This window comes from Scylla paramamosain, chromosome 31 (assembly GCF_035594125.1).
Source record: "Scylla paramamosain isolate STU-SP2022 chromosome 31, ASM3559412v1, whole genome shotgun sequence".
In the NCBI taxonomy this organism is placed as follows: domain Eukaryota; kingdom Metazoa; phylum Arthropoda; class Malacostraca; order Decapoda; family Portunidae; genus Scylla; species Scylla paramamosain.
In genome coordinates this window covers 19,214,000-19,235,258 of record NC_087181.1, presented here as the reverse complement: position 1 = coordinate 19,235,258, position 21,259 = coordinate 19,214,000, and the positions used below count along the sequence as shown (strand labels likewise).

The 21,259-nt window shown below is 39.6% G+C and overlaps 2 protein-coding genes across 8 annotated transcripts in view; one reads left to right on the top strand and one right to left on the bottom strand.

The window, feature by feature from the left end:
- Positions 1 to 1,130: 1,130 nt before the first annotated feature.
- LOC135088810 (probable methyltransferase-like protein 25) lies at positions 1,131 to 8,230 on the bottom strand. Of its 5 annotated transcripts, none has more exons than XM_063983869.1 (6): positions 8,080 to 8,230; positions 6,727 to 6,889; positions 4,717 to 4,821; positions 3,747 to 4,040; positions 2,747 to 3,605; positions 1,131 to 2,551 (listed from the first exon to the last, which is right to left on the bottom strand). In XM_063983869.1, the coding sequence occupies exons 2-6, from the start codon at positions 6,802 to 6,804 to the stop codon at positions 2,127 to 2,129; spliced, it is 1,761 nt and encodes a 586-aa protein (XP_063839939.1). In that variant the 5' UTR covers positions 6,805 to 6,889; positions 8,080 to 8,230; the 3' UTR covers positions 1,131 to 2,126. The 5 variants fall into 5 exon arrangements, with proteins under 5 accessions (XP_063839939.1, XP_063839940.1, XP_063839941.1 ...); XM_063983870.1 differs by lacking the exon at positions 8,080 to 8,230 and adding an exon at positions 7,260 to 7,404 and having other exon boundaries at positions 1,131 to 2,548; XM_063983871.1 differs by lacking the exon at positions 8,080 to 8,230 and adding an exon at positions 7,260 to 7,404 and having other exon boundaries at positions 3,002 to 3,605.
- A 949-nt stretch (positions 8,231 to 9,179) lies between these two features.
- The window catches only part of LOC135088805 (solute carrier organic anion transporter family member 74D-like), an 18,139-nt gene continuing 6,059 nt past the window's right edge, over positions 9,180 to 21,259 (top strand). Inside the window, exons 1-9 of one of the 3 annotated variants that reach the window (XM_063983859.1) lie at positions 9,180 to 9,337; positions 10,036 to 10,228; positions 10,542 to 10,708; positions 16,515 to 16,721; positions 17,161 to 17,270; positions 19,498 to 19,591; positions 19,994 to 20,134; positions 20,445 to 20,630; positions 21,099 to 21,259. The exon at positions 21,099 to 21,259 is cut by the window's right edge and continues 4 nt beyond it. In XM_063983859.1, coding sequence (XP_063839929.1) covers positions 10,038 to 10,228; positions 10,542 to 10,708; positions 16,515 to 16,721; positions 17,161 to 17,270; positions 19,498 to 19,591; positions 19,994 to 20,134; positions 20,445 to 20,630; positions 21,099 to 21,259 — 1,257 coding nt within the window. In that variant the 5' untranslated portion in view covers positions 9,180 to 9,337; positions 10,036 to 10,037. Of the gene's footprint in view, positions 9,338 to 9,538; positions 9,561 to 10,035; positions 10,229 to 10,541; positions 10,709 to 16,514; positions 16,722 to 17,160; positions 17,271 to 19,497; positions 19,592 to 19,993; positions 20,135 to 20,444; positions 20,631 to 21,098 lie in introns of those variants that run through there. The other 2 variants (XM_063983858.1, XM_063983860.1) reach the window with 2 other exon arrangements.

The following is a 21,259-nucleotide window of genomic DNA, read 5'->3' as shown; positions in this document are numbered from 1 at the left end:
TATATATATATATATATATATATATATATATATATATATATATATATGAAACTTGCAAAAATCGAGTAGCATCCCCTTAAAACTCAAATTTTCTCTGATGCTCCCAGGGATCAGCGAGTGCTGCAGAGGTGCTCATGCCAGGGGGCCGGTAAAGGCTGGGGGTGCCGTGTCCTCATGCCAAGGCCTTACTTTTGCGGTTCGCTTCGAGGAACGCTTCGGGGGGGGCGATTTGAAGGGAAACTCCTCTAAACTGAGTGTGCGGCTTCGCTTGCAAGGTTGGTAGTGGTATTATTATTATTATTATTAGTAGTAGTAGGAAGAGAAGAAGGAAGGTAATTGCAGTATTAGTAGTAGTTGTGGTAGTAACAACAACAACAACAATGACAATAAACTTTACCTAACCTAACTGAAACCCCCTTTTATTCCCACAGGGGACCGCCTGCTGAGCGAGAACGGTCGTAGGAGATTGAGGGACGCCCAGGAGAAGAGAGTGGCGGAAACGGGGGGTGTGGGGGGGCAGATCCGCTTGGGGGGCGGGCCAAGAACACCTGGGGAGACCTGACATTGAACTGGGGGAGAAGAGAGAGCCAGGAAGGAGACACATTCAATTATCAAGCCCTCCTGACCCAGCATAGGGAGAGATGTGAGTGAGAGAGGGAGAGAGATAAGGAGAGGGGGAGTGGGGTGGGGTGGGAGGGAGAGGATGTGAAAGAGGGGTGTGAGAAATGATGTGGTTTGTCTGTGTGTGTATGTGAGAGAGAGAGAGAGAGAGAGAGAGAGAGAGAGAGAGAGAGAGAGAGAGAGAGAGAGAGAGAGAGAGATAACAATACAAATATGAAAAAAAAAAGTAATTCCTAAGGTAGTTCTTTTAAGATTACAAAAGTTTCAATAGTGTATAATATTTTCAACATTCTGCAGTCGAGAGAGAGAGAGAGAGAATACTTGCCCCTCAGCACACAGCAGTCTGCTATTAATTGCTCCTCAGCACTGCCTTTCAGCAACAAACTTGAAACATAACCATCCTGAAAGACTCACTATCCCTGGCCAGCAGCTATTGTTGGCCTGTTAGGTGTTGCAGGTTTCTCACAAGAAGAGACTTGGAATAATCAGTTAAGGTCAAGAACAACAAATTCCACTTTCCATTGATGACATATATATTTGATATATGCATAAGAGCACATGTATATATCACAATCCTCCTCCTGATGAAGGATAGGATTATTATATAATATAAATAGATAAATAAATATATGTATGTATTACAAGAAAACAGGTGTTTCACTATTAAAAAATAGGTTGTACATATCATATGAAATGCTTGTGTGTCTATGAATATGAGTATGTGATCATGTAGTATTACATCAGTATGTATATACTTTTACATATAGATGCACTGAATATATAATATCAAGAAATGCTACAAAAATGTAGGTAAGTAATAAAAATTATAAAATTCAGTGAGAATGAATATAAGGAAAATGTACATATCTGCAGAAATTAATTTAAAGTATTTGGTGATAAATTTCTCAAACTGTACAAATTGTTCAAGCTCTTCTATAATCACAGGTTGTCTGAATATTCAAGTTTATAAATTTTTTGTTTTTAAGATTTCAAAATAATTCAAATTATTTCAGAGCATTCTTCTTTCTTATTGTGTCACCCACTCCACTTGTTTAAAAGGCCTGTAGTATGATGTGTGCATGTATACTGTCTCCCTATGAAGTAGATCCAAAACCCTGCTTTTCTTGGTTGTCAGCCAAGCACACTAACTAGTACACTACCAGGGTGCTAACATAACTACATTCACAGTGCAATCTTCCTCCATGGCAGAGGGAACACAACCTGACCACACATTCCATGGCAGGATTGGACCAATACTATACTGCCAATGTGTTCCTTGAGTGTTGTGAAAAGTGACTAGACAGTCCAGGGTGATGGGAATAAGAATCCCCCTGCATATTTTCATTCTTACATCCAAAACAAAGCATGACATCTTATCTCTGACATCTGTCTTCAAGGGACATCTCGGCCTAGTACACAGGTTGACAAACTCTATTACTTTTGCTAGTTAATACTAAATATTCATATATGTTGTTTGATATACAAGGTCCACAAACTTCAATGTATCACCGGACTGCTAGAAGAGCAATATTTCTTGGTGATACTTCTGCATCAAAGACCTTTTCAAGCCACACTCTGGAGAAGCCACACTCCTTCAGGTAGATCAAGCGGTCCATCTGAACCAAGATTTCAATAACTGGTTGTAAGGCTAATTGTAGGCCAGTCAGAGGCTCAATTAAGGGGAAATAATGCTTATGATTTTCAAAACAGGTATCCAAAGTTGCTGAAATATGAGTGTTTCTCTCTAAAATTTTATCTTCATTCATGTTCAGAGTACTCTCTGAGTTGGGGACAGACTCCATGGGAGTTCCATCAGACCCAGTCTTTTGAAACTCATAATTATCAAATATATTTCTCTTGTATTCACTAAAGTCTTCAAAGCCTGATTTTCTCACACAGCGCCGTCGAAGTTTCCTTAAGGTGAGACCTTCTGAAATGCAAGAGAATAATATTGCCTTTACATTATATCAACATATTACACATTTTTATGTCAATCCTAAATATTATCAAAAGCAGAGAAAATTATAAAAAGTTACCATTCAAACATAATCTAAATTACAAGTGACAATGAGGCAGCTGCAGAGGAAATATTCTCTGAAGCACATCTTAGTAAAGCACACAGTACCTTCAACACAAGCAGCCTCCAGGATCCCCCGGTAGGCAACATTCCGTGTGTGGTACTCATGGTCCTCCAGAGTCTCTGTACACCAATTCTGCCCTGATTTTTGTGCTCCAAGTCTCAAGCCAAAGACACTCATGTGAAAATTATTTTGTCTAAATATTTCTTGCAAGGACTGACTCATGGGAAAATTCATGAAATCACTTTCCCCAGGTATCATTTCCTCATTCTGAGGAGGATCTCCCTCAACGGGACACTCACCATGTCCCTCTGTGTCATCACTGCCTTTGCACTGGGATTCCTGCTTGTCACTTGCAGGATCATCTGCAGCTTTAGGACGCAGACTCATCTTGTGATAGCAGCAGGAGAGCAACACCAGGGAAGAGGCCTGGACACAGTCTCTGAACACTTTGATGATGATAGGTGAGAGATCTGCACACGCATGAAGGCCGAGTAGTACACATCTATTTTCTGAACAAACACTCCCATTCCCCATACTGCTTTCACTATCAGTAAAGCTGTCTGGAGAGTCACTGCATTCATGGTTTGAAGACTTACTCTCTCTTCCATCTATGTTACTGGAGGAAACAGTTTTGCTTGCAACTTTTGCACTGGATGTTCCACGTTTGGGACTTGTCTGACATGAACAAGTAGTATCAAGTTCAGTTAGATATGACACAAGCTGCTCTGCTCTACACAGTGTCTCTGTGTTGTCAGATAAATACCAGTTTAAAAAAGTTATTCCTCTACAGCGTCCATAAAGCTTCCAGTGATGTTTTTCAGCACTTCTCATTAATTTACAATTACCTTCAACTCCAAGAACTTGTGCATGAAGGATTCTGTGAATGCACGAGTCTATGTAACCCTGCAAAGGTAAAAACTGTTAACAGTTCAGCTAGCAATATTATGCTTCTAACACTAATCAAAAGGTGAAAAATATGAATGAGAAGAATCTGCATTAAGGAATAGGACTTTTACAAAAAGATTGTAAAATAATCACACTGACCTTTCCACTTCCAATGTCCAAAATATGTTTGCTTCCTGTAAGATCTAACATTTCCTTCACTATGCTTAGTAAAGTTGTAATTTCATGTTTCTTTTTGACAGTTAAGCCGTAAGTGAGTTCCTGGGGGATCTGAAGGTTGCTGCTGCTGCTGCTGCTGCTGCTGCTGCCACTGACATTACTGCTACTGCTACCTCTCCTGCTGCCACCTGAGGTTTGTGGTCCAAGGTCTGGGCTGAGACAGGACAGTCTCTGGCATTCTTGCAGAAACACCTTGAGTGATGATGGCCACTGATCCTGAAGATATAAAATTCTATTACCAGTATAGTAGATGATTTTAATTTTATCTTGTGCATTTTAAACATGGACAATACAACAGACATTAGTAATTAATAATCTCTCTGAAAAATGTGTTTCAGTATGATGAATCTTACAAAAACCTGAAATATTATTTGAATTGAAATTTAGGATATTATCCTCAACAAATTAAAGTAATTCCCATATTTGATAGCTGATAACCCAAGAAAGCATTTGTGAAAAAAAAAAAAAAATTAAAGAAAACATTCTTACTTGTCATCTACATGTATAGATAAGAGACAAATAAGATATACATTTATTACTAAAACAGATCCACAAGTATATCAGTTGAGTAACAGAGAGAGAGAGAGAGAGAGAGAGAGAGAGAGAGAGAGAGAGAGAGAGAGAGAGAGAGAGAGAGAGAGAGAGAGAGAGAGAGAGAGAGAGAGAGAGAGAGAGAGAGAGAGAGAGAGAGAGAGAGAGAGAGAGAGAGAGAGAGAGAGATTCTTAAACGGGGGAGTTTGAAAAGCTTTAAGGTTCAGCTGTTACAGGAACACACATTACAGGAAGCAGCTTATTTAAACATTTTTGAGTAATGAGAAATGACTTACTATCACTACTTTGTAACTTCAGCTGTTACTAAAAATAATGTTAGTTGAACCTAAAAGGCACAAACCTGAGTGAGGCATTGAGGAAGACCATTCAGAACATCCAGAGGCAGGTCTGTCAAGGCTTTCTGCCATTCCACGGGCATGTGAGTGAAGATATTTCTTGTAAAGACCTGAAATATTATCACAGTTAATGTGGTACAAGCAACTAAGCCTGGATTTCTATCTTATTATATATATATATATATATATATATATATATATATATATATATATATATATATATATATATATATATATATATATATATATATATATATATATATATATATATATATATATATATATATATATATATATATATATATATATATATATATATATATAGGAAAATCTGCTCTTCATCTTTAAATGTGTGTGTGTGTGTGTGTGTGTGTGTGTGTGTGTGTGTGTGTGTGTGTGTGTGTGTGTGTGTGTGTGTGTATTTACCTAGTTATCTAGTTGTATTGTACAGAGCATGAACCAAAGCTGATTTTATCCAGTCTTCATAACCATATTTATCCAATTTCTCTTTAAACATGTGTACACTGTTTGCCACCTCTTCCTTCATATCATTCCAGATTTCAATAGTTTTATATGGGAAGCTGCATTTCTTGATGTTGCTTGAACATCCACTCTTCTTTATTTTCTTCCCATACCCCCTTGTCTGTCTCTCTCCCTCCTCCATCAATGATACCATAGTCATTTCTGTCTATTTTTTCTATATTGTTTACTAATTTGTACCCTGTAATCAGATTTCCTCTTTCTCTTCTCTCTTGTAGTGTTGGTAAACTCATCTCTTCAAGCCTTTCTTCATAGCATAAGTCTTTCAATTCTGGTACCATCTTAGTTGCTATCCTCTGTACTCTTTCCAGTTTCTGTAAATCTTTTTTTTCTATGTAGAGCCCAAACTAGTGATGCATATTCCAATTTTGGATCTATCATGTTCGTTATAATTTTCTTCATCATTTCTTTATTTAAATAATTAAACGCCACATTAATGTTTGTTAACAAGCTGTATGTAGAGCTGAATATCCCTTTTATGTATTTTTCAGATGTGTGTGTGTGTGTGTGTGTGTGTGTGTGTGTGTGTGTGTGTGTGTGTGTGTGTGTGTACTATTTATTTACTTATGTATTCATTTATTTGTGTGTTTATTCTAAAAAGTTACAATGAAAGGGACAGAATTTTAATAATTTCAATATTCTTGCATTTGAACCTTTGACTAAATGCTAATAAAACAGAAATCATAAATTAGGTAACTTTCTGGGTAATATGGACCTTAGTATTTTCTCCCGAGGTTAATACTTACATGTCAGATAGAATTAAAGTTGTAGAATATCATGTAATATATATCAACTTCCAGAAACTTGTTAATACAAAAAAAGTTAATGAACTGATGCATCCCTGCGTCAATGCTTGTGAGTCAATGCTGGCTGGCTGCTGAACCTGTGAGGGGCAGGGCAGGGTTAGCCATTACAGGAATCAGAATACTTAGTTATTTGAAGTTCTCACTAACCTAATCTAACCCCAATCTAACCTAAACTAACCTAACCAAATTCTAACCTAATCCTTGCCTTTTTTTTTTATTTTATCTATTTTATTTATTTATTTTTTCATAATTAAGTGAGAACTTCAAGTAACTAAGTATTCTGATTCCCATAATGGCTAACCCTGCCCTGCCCCACACAGCTCCAGCAGCCAGCCAGCAGTGATTCTCAAGCACTCAGAGAGGGAGGGTGTCACGTAGGGATGTGTCAGTTCATTAACCTTTTATCTTGTTTCTTTTTTTTTCTTTCTTTCTTTCTTTTTTTTTTTGCTTTAACAAGTTTCCATAAGTTGATATATATATTGCATGATATTCTACAACTTAAATTCTATCTGACATGTATGTATTAAACTTAGCAGAAGACACTAAGTTTATCGCCATATTATCCAATTTTAGTCTCACCAAACTTCATTTGTGGAGGAATACAAAACATGCAATGCATCTTACAATCTAACTAAACACTCATATAGCACATTACAGCAAAATACTTACCTGTGTCATGGGATAATTGTAAAGCCAATCAGCACCTTGAAGCAGGTGGACAATGTCTTCAAACACCTTGTTCTCCATATTGTGATAATGTAAAGGTTATTATGGCATCATGCATCACCATGGACCATTAATCTCCAAGCGTCACTTCTCCCTGGCAGTAAATCTGTGGAAAGTAAATGCGTGGGAGTTTTATAACTAAGCTTCAAAGATCACACGAAGTCTTTCATCACTTTCTTAAGTATAAGAACTGTCAGTATGAACAAGTCAAGTCACTACTGCCTGGCGCCGGAAGCTGTGTTGACGCTGCTCACTGCCACTTACATGTAGCAATGATGTATACTATTCCAATGTTCGAGGTTTCTCTAGTTACGGTTTTACCTAACCGCAACTGAAACTCACCCCACTACAATGATCTCACCTGAATGACTCAGAAGTATCTCTTGAGATTCCCTTCAACACTCTTCCAACCCACACATATTTCAGTAACGTAACTAGTCCTGTTTCAAGAGGTAACACACTGATAAAGTACTCACAGTCAAGCAAATACAGCGGCGCTCCCAGCACCAGTTATTTGTTTACGTTTTGCAGACGTAACTTGTCAGTTACTGTTTACCAGTGTCTTCATAACGGCTCCCTTCCATCTACCTCACTCGTTTTCCACGCTCTGCTTTTTTTTTTTTTTTTTTTTTTAACAACATTGTAAACATTGTAAGTAAAGTAATATCTTTATTCTTTTGGCAAAAAAAAAAAAAAAAAAAACTACCACCACGCTGCGACTCATCTAAGCATTGTAAAGGCAAATAACATTACAATTTATTAGTGGATGTTTGGACTTTGAGAACGATGAGCCGAGATGAGTGGTATGCCAGTCCTTTGCCAATGCCTTTTTTTTTCTTTTTTTTTATATGTTAATAATTATAGCCAACTGTACATAAATTATACATGCGAGTCATTTTCCAGAATTTATGAAAGGTGCATTGCTATTTCACCATAAATTATAAAGAATAGTCTAGTGGATCGTGTATAATTATATTAGTAGTTAAAGTGAAATACCTATGCACCTTACATAGATTTAAGAAAATTGCATGAATCACGCTGAAATGTGTTAGTGTAATTGTAATATAAATACACGAACAAAAACATCAATGATGGCAGGCTGGCAGTTTTCGCTGCGACTTTCAGCCACGGAGACTACAGTGCGAATTTTCTAAAAAGGGCAAAAAGTCTCAGTCGTGTGGTCATTAACAGCCCCAATGTCACAACACAGTCACTCAATTCAGGTTCGAGTCAATTTGAAGCTGCAGTGCATTCGAAATTGAAAGTCGGTAATGTTGGAACAGGACTTCATTATACCTATCAGGTTGGAGATGGGAGGCTCTCCTGTCTGCTTGTGGCACATCCTAATGCGTTTGTTTCCTGCGTCAGTCTTCGTCAGGAGTAGTACTTATAAGAGCTGTCAGCAGCTGAGCGGCACAGTCTGATTCAGCCCGGCCAGACCATTCGCTATTCTCAGATGCTTCTATCTCCGGAACTACGTGGCCGATTGCAAGGAAATTCACGTCATGTGACAGCACTTGTCAGTTTAAGTGATAATGATTTCATCAATCTTACCAGGTTGAACTGCGAAAAATGAAAAAAAAAAAAGTATTTCACATATGGTTTCTCTGTACTTAGCCACTCAATCTATGTATTTGTCAAGTCGATCATGTGCTTTTCATTATAATATGTAAATTATCGAGCATTTTGAATATGGACTTGCACTACGCATACACAAACGTAGTAGTAGTAGTAGTAGTAGTAGTAGTTGTATTATTATTATTATTATTATTATTATTATTATTATTATTATTAGTAGTAGTAGTAGTAGTCGTAGCAACAGCAGCAGCATCAGCACCACCACCACCACTATCAACAACAACAACAACAACACCAACAACAACACAACAACAACAACAATAACAATAACGACAACCACAACAACAATAGTAGTAGTAGTAGTAGTAGTAGTAGTAGTAGTAGTAGTAGTAGTAGTAGTAACAGTAGTAGTATAATAGTAGTAGTAAAAATGTTGCTGCTTCACAAGGATAGATAAGTTATACCTTTGTGTACAAAATGGGTAACAATGCAACAAGTGATGCATAATAGTAAAAGTAAATGGTATGCTTGATGATGCAACACAAACTTTATTTAACAACAGTCTGGCAGTATTTGGCAGTGCCTATAGGTTCGCGCAGTGTTACCATCTGCGTCAGAAATCATGATTTTGTGTCATTTACAATTTTTCTTTTTAAATGACGGACACTATTATTCTTGTGCTGGATATTCATGATTATTCAAGGATATTTTGTAAGTTTAGGGAATACGTTAATGTTTTACGTTGATGGCAACAGTGAGAGGTGTATGCTGTCTGGTAACATTGGTGTTTGCTCTATAAATACAACAGTGCCGCCACCCACCGTTCACACTTCCTCCATATTTCGAGGCAGGGAGTGACGCACGTCCCGGTGAATTTTGTTTCCCAGTTGATCCCTGATGTGAGCGATAATCAAGTGAGATACGAGCACACCGCGATCGCTACGGTGGAGAGAACGTGATGCTGATACACTAGCAGGTAAATGTTGTGTTGTCTGGTTCAGTACACCACGTGGTTAGATACATGTGCGTGAGTATGTGTCTTCTGTCTGTCTAGATGTGTGCAATTGGCGGCGGCGCGAGACACGAGTCGAGAGGTGTTCCTGAAATTATCGAGCTCGTGTGTGTGGTCGTGTGCACTGCAAAGTACAATAATAATGCGGTTATTACTGCCGGTGATAACAGAACCTGTAAGATGTATGGTAAGCCCTAGATTATCACGTACATACTTATCATTCCAATAGACGAAACTATTTGTATTGAAACGGAAGCAGGAAGAAGCATGAGGCCACACTTCTCTGTCCCTGTGTAATTAATACTAATTTATCTATGGCCATATGTCAGCCTTTCATCTATACTGTTCATAACCTTGTCTAGCCAGTTTATCACGGTAATTATGACATTTATTTTGTTTAAGTGTGTGTGTGTGTGTGTGTGTGTGTGTGTGTGTGTGTGTGTGAGGAGCAATGGTCCACTGAAGGTACAGTTCCTTTAGAGTACGGACAAAAAAGGGTCATCCAAATTTTTGAAGGGTGTCCTGAAACCTCCCTTTGTTTGTCTTTGCAGTATTAATTCGAAACATGTAAGAACTGCTGTAAAATCTGTAATATTTTTAACAATGAAATACGATAGAATTATGAGTAAGATGGGCGCAGTAATTCCCATTGTTTCCTGTAGCTATGTCGCCCACGAGTGAACTGAAGTGCCTCAGTGCTCCTGCTGGGGGCGGCGGGGAGGGTGAGGGGAGCCGGCGAGTTCTGGTGGCGGAAGAGAAGGTGATGCAAGAGGAGGGAGGAGAGGGTGAGGGGAGGGAGGAAGCCCTGACGGAAGAACTGATACAAGATATTCTGGGCCCGGAAGACGACACACAGTAAGTATTATTATTATTATTATTATTATTATTATTATTGTTGTTGTTGTTGTTGTTGTTGTTGTTGTTGTTGTTGTTGTTGTTGTTGTTGTTGTTATTATTATTACTGCTACTACTATTACTACTACTACTGTACTACTACTACTACTACTACTACTACTACTACTACTACTACTACTACTACTACTACTACTACTACTACTACCTTAAAACACTCCCTCCCAAGAATATTAGATGGACAAGTCAGAATGTAAAACAAATAAATTAATCCTACTTTTTCTCTCACCATCACAACACCTCTGTCTTTCTCCAGATGTGTGGGCGGTGCGAGGGGCGGGGCGTTGCAGCGGCTGGCCACGCCCATGACCTACCTCGTGCTGTCCAGTGCCTCGGCTCTCGTGCAGGGAATGTTCTACACGTTTGCCAATGCCACCCTGTCCACCATAGAGCGACGCTTCAGGCTGCCCAGCAAAGTGTCTGGTAAGTGTGTGAGCGTGGCGTCAGGGGGTGATGGAATGTCAGAATGAAGGTGACTAGATGGATGAGTTGATTATGAGGTGGTTGAGTTATTAGATGGATGAGTTGATGGGTGGATTTGTGACTCTAGTATGGAAGGAGTAAACTGTTGGTGAGTGGATGAATGAGTCAAGGGATGGGTGAGTTAATGGGTGGATGTGTGACTCTAGTATGGAAGGACTAAACTACTGGTGACTGAATGAATGAGTCAAGGGATGGGTGAGTTAATGGGTGGGTGAATTGGTGAGTGGATGAATGAATGGATGGATGGATGACCCTCTGGTTGCTATTTAGTACATCTTTCTTTAATTACTAATCACTCTGGCACATCTTTACTTGTTCTACAGCCACCTCTAATCTTTAAACTGTGTAGAGACTGCAAAATCTATTCTTTAAATCTCCTTCTTTGCTGTATATGTTGATAAAGATTTCATAGATTACTTCTGGCGGTGTAACTGCCTCATATCGCACTGAAAGGGTTAATGGATGGATGAATTAAGTGGATGGAAGTGTGACTCGAGCAATGAAAGGGTAAACTGTCGGTGATGTAATGAATACATGAGTTAATAAGTCACATGAGAGTTAGCAATTGAACCTTCATTTAATTATTTATAATTTTTTTATATTATGTTAGGAATAAGTAAAGTTGCGTTAAGATAGGTTACTTAATCTAACCTAACCTATCAGAAGCTTCATCCAATCCAAACTAACTTAACCCTCTTATGATTTGAATGAAAGACTGCTGATGTAGTGGCCCGGTAGGATAATGACAGGAGAATGCATATGGATAAATCATTTGAGGATAGAAAACCAGTATTAATGGCTGGATCTAAGGAATGTACAAATAAATGAATGATAGATCGTCAGGATGAAATACTGTGATACGGGGACGTGCATGAACACGGCGAATGATGAAAGGAAAGGCTAAACACTCAGTAATGTAGTGGATGAGTCAGAAGACATGAATGCAAGAATGGAGGCGAGGAAAGAGATGATTGAATAAGCGTAACACTTCCCCTTCCCCTCATCTCTCCCCTCTCACGTGCTAGTATTTGGCCAGCGGCATGCGTCTCAGTAAAGTGATGTGAGTGAGTATGATGTGGAGACTTCCTTAGTTCAAAAGGGGCGCGTGGCATCCTCAGGGAGCTCAAGGACAGCAGGGTGAGAGTCCGCGTCTGACTTTAGATTAACCTCTGTCCCTCCGCTTCTCGTGCTGATGCTGTGTGAGGCAGAGTGTAGAGCCTGATAACTGCCACAGCCACGCAATGAAAACCAGGGAAGGTTAATGGAGGAACTATAGGAAGAGGGCATGAATAACTATCGATAAATACAATACACACTAAAGGAAGAAAAGAAAAAAAAAATGGAGGGAAGATTAATGAAGGATCTATAGGAAGAAAGCATGAATAACTGTCGATAAATGCAATACACGCTAAAAGAAGAAAAGAAAAGATGGGCAATGTATGAACAAGCATTTTAGAATTTTATCCATTTACCATTTTTTTCCTCTTTGAATTTTATTGTCTTAAAATTTAGTTTTTATCACTTATGTATATATATATATATATATATATATATATATATATATATATATATATATATATATATATATATATATATATATATATATATATATATATATATATATATATATATATATATAAATATTTTTATATCCCTGCGGCAGTTTTAAAGGCTAGACACCCTTTATCTATCACTTATTATGTTATTACTCTACCATCCATTCATCCATCCATCAATCCTGTTGCTCACTCATCCATTTCCAGGCCCGCTTCACACTATCCTTTTCTCAGTATGAGGCGGGAAAGAGAGTCGGGGGATAAATGAGATGGTTATGGCTCAACATGAGTCAGGTGTGTAAGAGCTGACGGAACACCTGCAAACATGCTCCACAACATCTGGCAAGAGAGTGACCTTGATAGTGTGAGCGTCTGAGCGGAGTGTGTCGCTTACCTAGCGTCAGGAAAGTGCTTCCGTGCGCATTCCAAGATTTCATTCAAGAAGATTCCTCCATGAAAATTTCCCCAAAATAGTTCTTCCCCCCATGATTATTATCCCAGCTTATACTAACGCAACTTCACCTAACTTAACCTAACTCACCTTAATCTCACCTGACCTTACTTAACCTTACTTAACACAAACTAACCATCTGATCTAACCTAACCTTACTTAATACAGCTTAAACCGGACTAAACACATCTGATCTAATCTAATCTTATTTAACTTAATCTAACTTAACCTAGTTTAACCTATTCTAACATAACCCCACCTAACTTAACGTCAGCTAACTCAGCTTAACCTCACCTTATCTAACCTAACCTCCATGAAAATCTACCCCAAATAGTTCTTCCCTATGATTGATATTTCAACTTATAGTAATCTAGCCCTACTTGGCTTAACCTAAACTCATTTAACCTAACATAACCTAACTGCCATGAAACGTTCCTCAAAATAGTTCCTTTCTAATCTTACTTAACTTCAGACTCAACCCACCTTGACATTATCTGACCTATTTTAACTTAAAATAACCTAACCAAATTTATCTTGATTTTTTTTTCTTTTTTTTTTGTGGGGTGGAAGGAAGGGAAATTATTTGGATGGTATGTTCACTGGAGAATATCCCCTGAGGAATGTACAGTATACGCAAGAATGCATTTTTGTAATGTAAACTCAAACCTCTCGATAACTGCTGATTTTTCATGTGAATAAATCAATTCTGGAGCGCGTGGACTCTTGTGTGGTAGCAGGACCAGCACAGTGCTCCACAGAGGGTTCGACACGCTGCACATGTAACAGGAATGAGGGTTAGGTAATCAGGCATGAAATTGTGGGGCAGGGAGTTGGAAATGATGTCATTCTTTATTCACTGCGGGATGGTGGCATAGAATAAAAGCCTCCCTTATCTCCCCCTCTTCCCAATGGCGGCATATATCAGCTCAGGAGGATAACATGTGGAGAAACGTCGAATGAAGATGAATACATGATAATAATAATAATAACAATAATAATAATAATAATAATAATGATAACCCTTATTTCAGCTTTAGCCATATAAATAAAAGTAAAAAAAAAATGGGAGAAAGAGGAATACTAAGCAGTATATACAAATGTAATGTGAAGATTAAAATTAACTGCTCACCATAAACCATATCCAACGTAGTAAGCATTCTAAAAACACACACACAAAAAAAAAGGCACTGACATTAAGTACAGTCAATAACATTAAAAAAAAAAAATCTTAGTGACTCGTATAAGAATAACTTAGAAGTGTATGTACATGGAATACGTTGAATTTTATAAATTTTACTTAATTTATCATTATTGGTTAATTTATCATTATTGGTAAAGTCTAGTCACGTTAGGTTAGCTTTGGTAAAGTAGATTAGTTTACATTATGTTAACTTTTATTAGAAGCGAAGATTATGATGCAGGGTAGGTGTGCTGAAGTAGGTTAGGTTACATTAAGGATTAAGGCTGTGTGATGCAGGGTAAATGCGAGAAATTGTGTTGTGGGGAGCAGGAGGTGGACATGTTTTTCTGTACCCGCTGAAGGATGGTGGTGGGTGCAGTAAAAAGCCACCCTCATCTTCCCACACAACCTGACGGCGCGTGTCAACTCATGAGGATAGCATGCGGAAGAACGTCGAATGAAAATAAATAAGTAAGTAAATAAATAAATAAATAAATGATGAAGTAACTCGTGTAAATACCTTAAGTGTACATGCTTCCTGATTACAGATAATGAAGCTAAACATTTGGTCCTATCTGAATTATGCAATCGGGTTGAACTTCATAAAATAAAACGTATGGACGCTCAAAGATTTGGTTGGACCGAGGAACATTACGATTCATGAGGCATACATTAAGAAAATCTGGGGTCCGATTTAGATTACATACCTGTGAGGAACATTATAAAACAACGCATATATATTAAAAAATAAATTAGTTCGATCTGAACTATACACTAGGCAGGAACATCAGAAAACAGGAGATATCAACAACATCAGTTTTGAAAGGTGTAGCCGTGTCCAATACACTCAGGGGAAGAGTTATCAAACAAGAGGCATTCATCAACGTTCTGCCGTAAAGAAGGAATAGTTTAAGGAGGTATTACTGTGCTCGGAAATCAAGTAACACGCGCCTCCTTCCTTCTGCCTTTAGATTTTAGAGTTTTCCTTAGTCTAAAGTCCTCTAAGCTGCCATGAAGCTATAAATCATTGGGCAATTTTCATGCATAAGGGAGAACCAAAGAGCAAAAACAAAATTCAGAAAAATAAATTGCCTTCCCCTTATAATAAAGAGTAGTAAAGAAGATTATAGGACACTTTATGAGAAGAGGAAAGACAGGACATAAGATTAACAAAGAACCCCAAGTAGAAGAGCAAGAGGCAAAGAGAAATGTACATGGATGAAATAACAAGAGCAGTGGGAAATGGAAGCAAGGCTGGACATTTGCTACAGTTAACCATAGAGAGAGAGAGAGAGAGAGAGAGAGAGAGAGAGAGAGAGAGAGAGAGAGAGAGAGAGAGAGAGAGAGAGAGGCATTTCATGGTCGCAAACGTCTGTGGAGGCACGTCACTTCGACAAGGTAGTACAGAAGAGCCATTTCAGGTCTTTCAAGATTACCAGCATTCAAGACTCGAGATAAAGCACAAAGCACAGTGAGAGAGAGTGTAGATTGTTGTGTGTGACCTCGACTGTACATACCAGACTCACCTGTGCTGGGATAAGCAGTGCATCTGAAAAAAGTCAGGCGAGATAAGCATTAGGAAAACCTGATTATGCTGGAGGGACGGTCTTCTTTATCGCTTCGTGACGGTTCTCCTCTGATATCAGATGTGTGTGTGTGTGTGTGTGTGTGTGTGTGTGTGTGTGTGTGTGTGTGTGTGTGTGTGTGTGTGCTTACCTTAATTGTATTTTTTAGGACTGAATCAAGCTCATAATGCTCCGTCTTAAAGTTGATTTGTCATATTTATTTTTAAAATTATGAATGTTTCTTGCTCACAAACCTTCGTCAGTCAGTGTGTGTGTGTGTGTGTGTGTGTGTGTGTGTGTGTGTGTGTGTGTGTCACTCATGATCTCTCCCAAACGGCTTCCTTATTAGCATCCTCCATTATCTTATCCTGCCTACGTTTCCTCGCATCTACACTTCTTTCCTTCCTTCTCTTTACTCTTTCACTGCTACGATCCTCCCCTAGCATTCAAAACTTTAAAAATAGATTCCGTGGACGGTGGAAGGGAGAATAAAATTTCTTTTCTTGGCTACATAACTATTTGGGACACTAGTACAAAAATACCTATAAAGTTCTGGGTGACTATGGGGGAAAAAATGTCCAAAAGTCATAGAGTTAATTTGTGTTATGAATATTTTTCTCTCTTCCACTTCCTCGTCGTATTTCCTTCTCCCATCCCTCACTTCCTTCACATCCCAGACTTATTTACTTTTTTCTCCATTCACTCCTTTATCTTATTATCCCTTATTTCTTGCTGCAATAATTTCATTTGAATATTCTTTCATTCTCGTGTTTCTGTAAATCGTGTTTAGCATCTCTCTCTCTCTCTCTCTCTCTCTCTCTCTCTCTCTCTCTCTCTCTCTCTCTCTCTCTCTCTCTCTCTCTCTCTCTCTCTCTCTCTCTCTCTCCTCCCTGCATCAGCTCATGAACAAGAACATAAGGGAAGCTGCAATAAGTCATTAGGCCTACACGTGGCAGTCCCTGTATGAAAATATCTCCCTCACTCTTTCCCTCAGCTTTCATCACAACGGGGAACGATCTAGTGCAGCTCTTCTTCGGGATACCCCTGGCGTATGTCGCTGGGAGAGGACATAGACCGAGGTGGCTGGCGCTGAGCATGCTGGGAGCTACCGTCGCCTGCCTCCTCGCCACCAGCCCTCACTTCATCTTCGGCCCCGGTGATGCAGCCGCCGCCGTGACGCAAGACTTGACACCCAGCGGAAGTAAGTGCTGAGATACACACACACACACACACACACACACAGAAGACCATATTCTGAGACTTCTGCGCTGCACCACCACTTCTTTGCAAAGGCTCTAGTTGAAATTACATGGGTTTTTAAGGGTGCTTTTACGATTTTAGTGACATATTAACAAGACTTCTACATTATTATAAGGAGAAACAGTCTTGAGAACCCGGCTAATCACCTCTGTAGCCTTTGAAAATACGCGTGGTGAGAGAGCAAAGCATTTCATAATACTGGCCAGAGAAAGAAAGAGTTTACTGATAATAGTTGTTATTTATTCGTATATTTGATAAAAGTTTGATCTTATGTAATATGTAAAGAATACTATTAGTAATGGATGTTTCCTTGTGTGTGTGTGTGTGTGTGTGTGTGTGTGTGTGTGTGTGTGTGTGTGTGTGTGTGTGTGTGCGCGCAGAGGGGCTGTGCATGGGGCAGGAGAGTGGCGGCAACTCGTCGTGTGGTGCTGAGGGCGTGGCCATCAACACGGAGCAGTACACAGTGGTCATCCTCCATCTCTTGGCGCAGGTGAGAATGATGGCTGCCAAAGACACAATGCACAAGTGAAAATGTTAATAGCATGTCATTAACCCTTTGACAGCTGTGGCTTCTCCTTAAACCTTTAAAAAAAAATAGTCTTGTGCAACACGGAAAGACGCCAACGACAGTAAGGGGACATTTTCTATTGGTCTCAACCTTCTAGCGCCTGTTATTATGTTTGTGCTCAGTAAAATTGTTTAAGATTGCTCCTAGAAGTAATAGGCGCCCTTTTGTCATCACCAGTCAAAGAGTTAATAAGCTACTCAGGACACACTACACAGGTGACGTTCCAGCAGGTGCCTCGCGCTCACCTGTGGCCATAGAGAGTACTGTCAAGATTAAGTTTGGGTTGGACGACGGGTCACATGATTATAATGATACTAATTGCATGTCATTAATGAGCTACAGAGGACACATCGCTCAGTAGGTGCCTCACGCTCACCTGTGCCATAGCCGGAACTGTCTAAATCAAATTGGGTGACGGAGTACATAATGATATTAAAAGCATGACTGTTTCATCATACTGGTCTCTCACATCACTGCCAAACCAAAACAGATGCCGCGGTGTATTGTGCGAGGTGTTGCGCCAGGCTTGTGCACCAAGGACTATGTAAGTTATGTTGTATAATCTTGGCGTAAGCAATTATTTAAATACACAGAGACCGCGACTCGTATTCGTAAACTCTCTCTCTCTCTCTCTCTCTCTCTCTCTCTCTCTCTCTCTCTCTCTCTCTCTCTCTCTCTCTCTCATGAGGACTAATCAAAAGCAACAAAGGTGTTTAGTCGGGTTCTCATGGGTCTTCTTTTCCGCACATGATTGGACGCTGAAGTGTTTGAGAATGCCGGTCCTTACAGGGTAGTGGTGGTGATAGTCTGTGGATACGTTAGTGAAGTAGAGTTCTCCTTCATCCTGTGTATTATCACCAGCACAGTCCCTCTTGCCTCTCTTAACGAAACAGCGAACCCTTGTGTTTCGGCATCTTATCTGAAGTACTTTTAACATGCTTTTGTGGGAGTTAATCGTTCTTTGCAGAGGCGTTTTAGACTGATGATAATTAAACAACGATTTTGCCTGAGAGAGAGAGAGAGAGAGAGAGAGAGAGAGAGAGAGAGAGAGAGAGAGAGAGAGAGAGAGAGAGAGAGAGAGAGAGAGAGAGAGAGAACCTGAGTCTTTGTTGCCTTGAAATAGTCCATATAAGAGCAAAAGCGCTTCAAAACGGGCCAAGATGCGTGATATTCGTATAAGGTTGCGTGACGTTAGAGGCTCACCAAACTTGTATAGAGCGCGCACTGCTGCTGTAGATTACATGATAGGGCGTATATGTGACATTAGATGCTCTGTGATGAATGGAGATGCCTTATCATACACGCACACAGAATACATTGTGTGTTCACTAAATATGTATGCCAGGTTGAAGGTCAAATCAGTCTCTTCCTGTTCCTTTGTTCTTTCCTTCTTCTTTGTTTGTTTGTTTGTTTGTTATTTATTTAGTTCGTTTGTTTATTGCTTCCTCCTCCTCTTTCTCCTTCCTCATTTCCTTCTTCTTCTTCCATTACTACTACTTCTGCTACTACTTCTACTACTTCCTCCTCCTCCTCTTCCTCCTCCTCCTTTTCGTCTTCTTTTTGTTCCAACGCCAAAGAGCCGTTGTTATAGCGCTATCTTAAAAGTAAACAAATAAATGAAATAAATAAAGCAAAGATTTTTTTTTCGTCTTCATTTATCATTTCTTTTTATAATGAATAGGTGGAATGCCAATCAGTATGTGTCCTCGAGGAGCTTTGAACGTCTGCAGTCATCGAACTGATTAACTGTACGAAGAAAGTGACAAGCTAAAGAGAAAGAGAAGAATCCATTAGAACTTAAATATACAAATTTTGTAGACTTGAACCTCGCCCTTTTAAGAGAGAGAGAGAGAGAGAGAGAGAGAGAGAGAGAGAGAGAGAGAGAGAGAGAGAGAGAGAGAGAGAGAGAGAGAGAAAATGAAAATACTTACACACAGGCATATACGTATACATAAATTGCATATTAGTATACATACCTACGTGATGTCTATGTATATCTCTAGTAGTGAAATCTTATGCAAGTACACACCCTGACCTACTACACCAGTGCTATTGATTACGCAGATATTGATTTCTCTCTCTCTCTCTCTCTCTCTCTCTCTCTCTCTCTCTCTCTCTCTCTCTCTCTCTCTCTCTCTCTCCGGTGCAGGTGCTGGCGGGTCTGGCGTCTCTCATGTACTATACTGTAGGACACACTTATCTGGATGATGCTGTGAGGAAAGACAAGGTGCCGCTGTTTTTAGGTACGTAGTCTCTCTCTCTCTCTCTCTCTCTCTCTCTCTCTCTCTCTCTCTCTCTCTCTCTCTCTCTCTCTCTCTCTCTCTCTCTCTCTCTCTCTCTCAAACTACCATATTACTAAAAACGTACGATAATTTAACGTTCACAAAATTCAAATATCGTTTTCTTTCATTCAGATTTTTATTATTATTTATTTATTTTCTTATTTTCCTTCAACCATATCATGTCTTTTTCTTTCATTATCAAATTTTTAGTGTTTTCTTCTTGCTTTCCTTTAACCATATCATATCCTCGCTTTTTTTTTTTCATGCTTTCATTATCATTACTATTTCTGCTTGGTTCCTTTCAGCAATATCATATTCTCGTTTTCTTTCATCATCTCATATCATTCTTGCCTTCCCTTTCAGCCATATCGGGATGTGTACGCATTCTGGGCCCCGTATGTGCCTACTCCCTGGCGTCGTGGTGCCTGTCCATGTGGGTAGACCCGTCTCAGGAGCCTCCCCTGCCCCCCAGACACCCGCACTGGATCGGTGCCTGGTGGATAGGTGAGAGAAAACGGTGACTTACAGGAGCGGCTGCGAGAGATTGTGTGTGATTGATTGATTGTGGTAGTGGTAGTGGTGGTGGTGGTGTTCTTGTTCTAGTTGTTCTTGTTCTTGTTCATGTTCATGTTCTTGTTCTTGTTTTTTTTTTATTATTATTGGTGTTACTCCTCCTCCTCCTCCTCCTTCTCCTCCTCCTCCTCCTCCTCCTCCTCCTCCTACTACTACTACTACTACTACTACTACTACTACTACTACTACTACTACTACTACTACTACTACTACTACTTATTACAGTCCCATCTCCTCTCAGGCTACCTTGTGATCGGCACGTGTCTGGCCGTGGAGGCGTGGCTGCTGGCGCTGCTGCCCAAGACCCTGCCCGGCACGCGGCGGAGGGCAGTGCGGGAGCTGCGGCAAGCGGCGTCGAAGGGCGGGGTGAGGGCTGTGCAAAAGTTAGCGGCCACACTCCGTCCCGGCAACCACAGCCCGATAAGAGGTGTGCTGCAGCTGGTTGAGATTGGTTTAATATTCTGTCTGTTTGTTCATCTAGATGGCATTTTATTTATTTATTTATTTATTCATTTAGATTTGTTTGACTTCGTTTGATTTATTCGTATACTTATACACTTGTTTATTCATTTATTTATAGTTATTTTTAACTTTTTTAAAATCTTATTTTATTATTTTATTTTTTTTTTACAAGTTGGAAGAATTAAGATTTAGTGTTTGTTGCATTGCCAAAGTGACTGATTGACAAACTTTGATTTTTGGTGCCGCTACAGCACAATCACGTCATAAAGTGTTCATGACTAGAAGCAACCCTGAAAGCACGTGTGTGATGTTCCCCTGCCCGGCGCCTAGCCATGTAAAAAAACTGTCGCCCAGTCATGCAAACCTGTCCTCGCAAGTGTTTTTTAGTACTAACCTGTGGAGTGACGCTAATGTGCAGCCTTCTCCACCACAGATCTGCTCGGGGGTCTGCGGCGCCTGGTGCGGAACAAGGTGTACATGTTGGTGGTGGTGAATCAGTCCCTCTTCTGGTTCGCTTTCATCGGCTACATCACCTTCAAGCCAAAATTCCTGGAGCACCAGTTCAAGATGTCTGCTGCGCGTGCCAACCAGTAC

Bases quoted from the DNA above. Each gene is read 5' to 3' on its own strand.
- LOC135088810 (XM_063983869.1), bottom strand. From the start codon at position 6,804: ATGGAGAACAAGGTGTTTGAAGACATTGTCCACCTGCTTCAAGGTGCT. The intron at 4,041-4,716 runs GTTTGTGCCTTT...TTATATCTTCAG, and splicing joins TTCCTCAATGCCTCACTCAG to GATCAGTGGCCATCATCACT. The intron at 3,606-3,746 runs GTCAGTGTGATT...TTACCTTTGCAG, and splicing joins TGGACATTGGAAGTGGAAAG to GGTTACATAGACTCGTGCAT.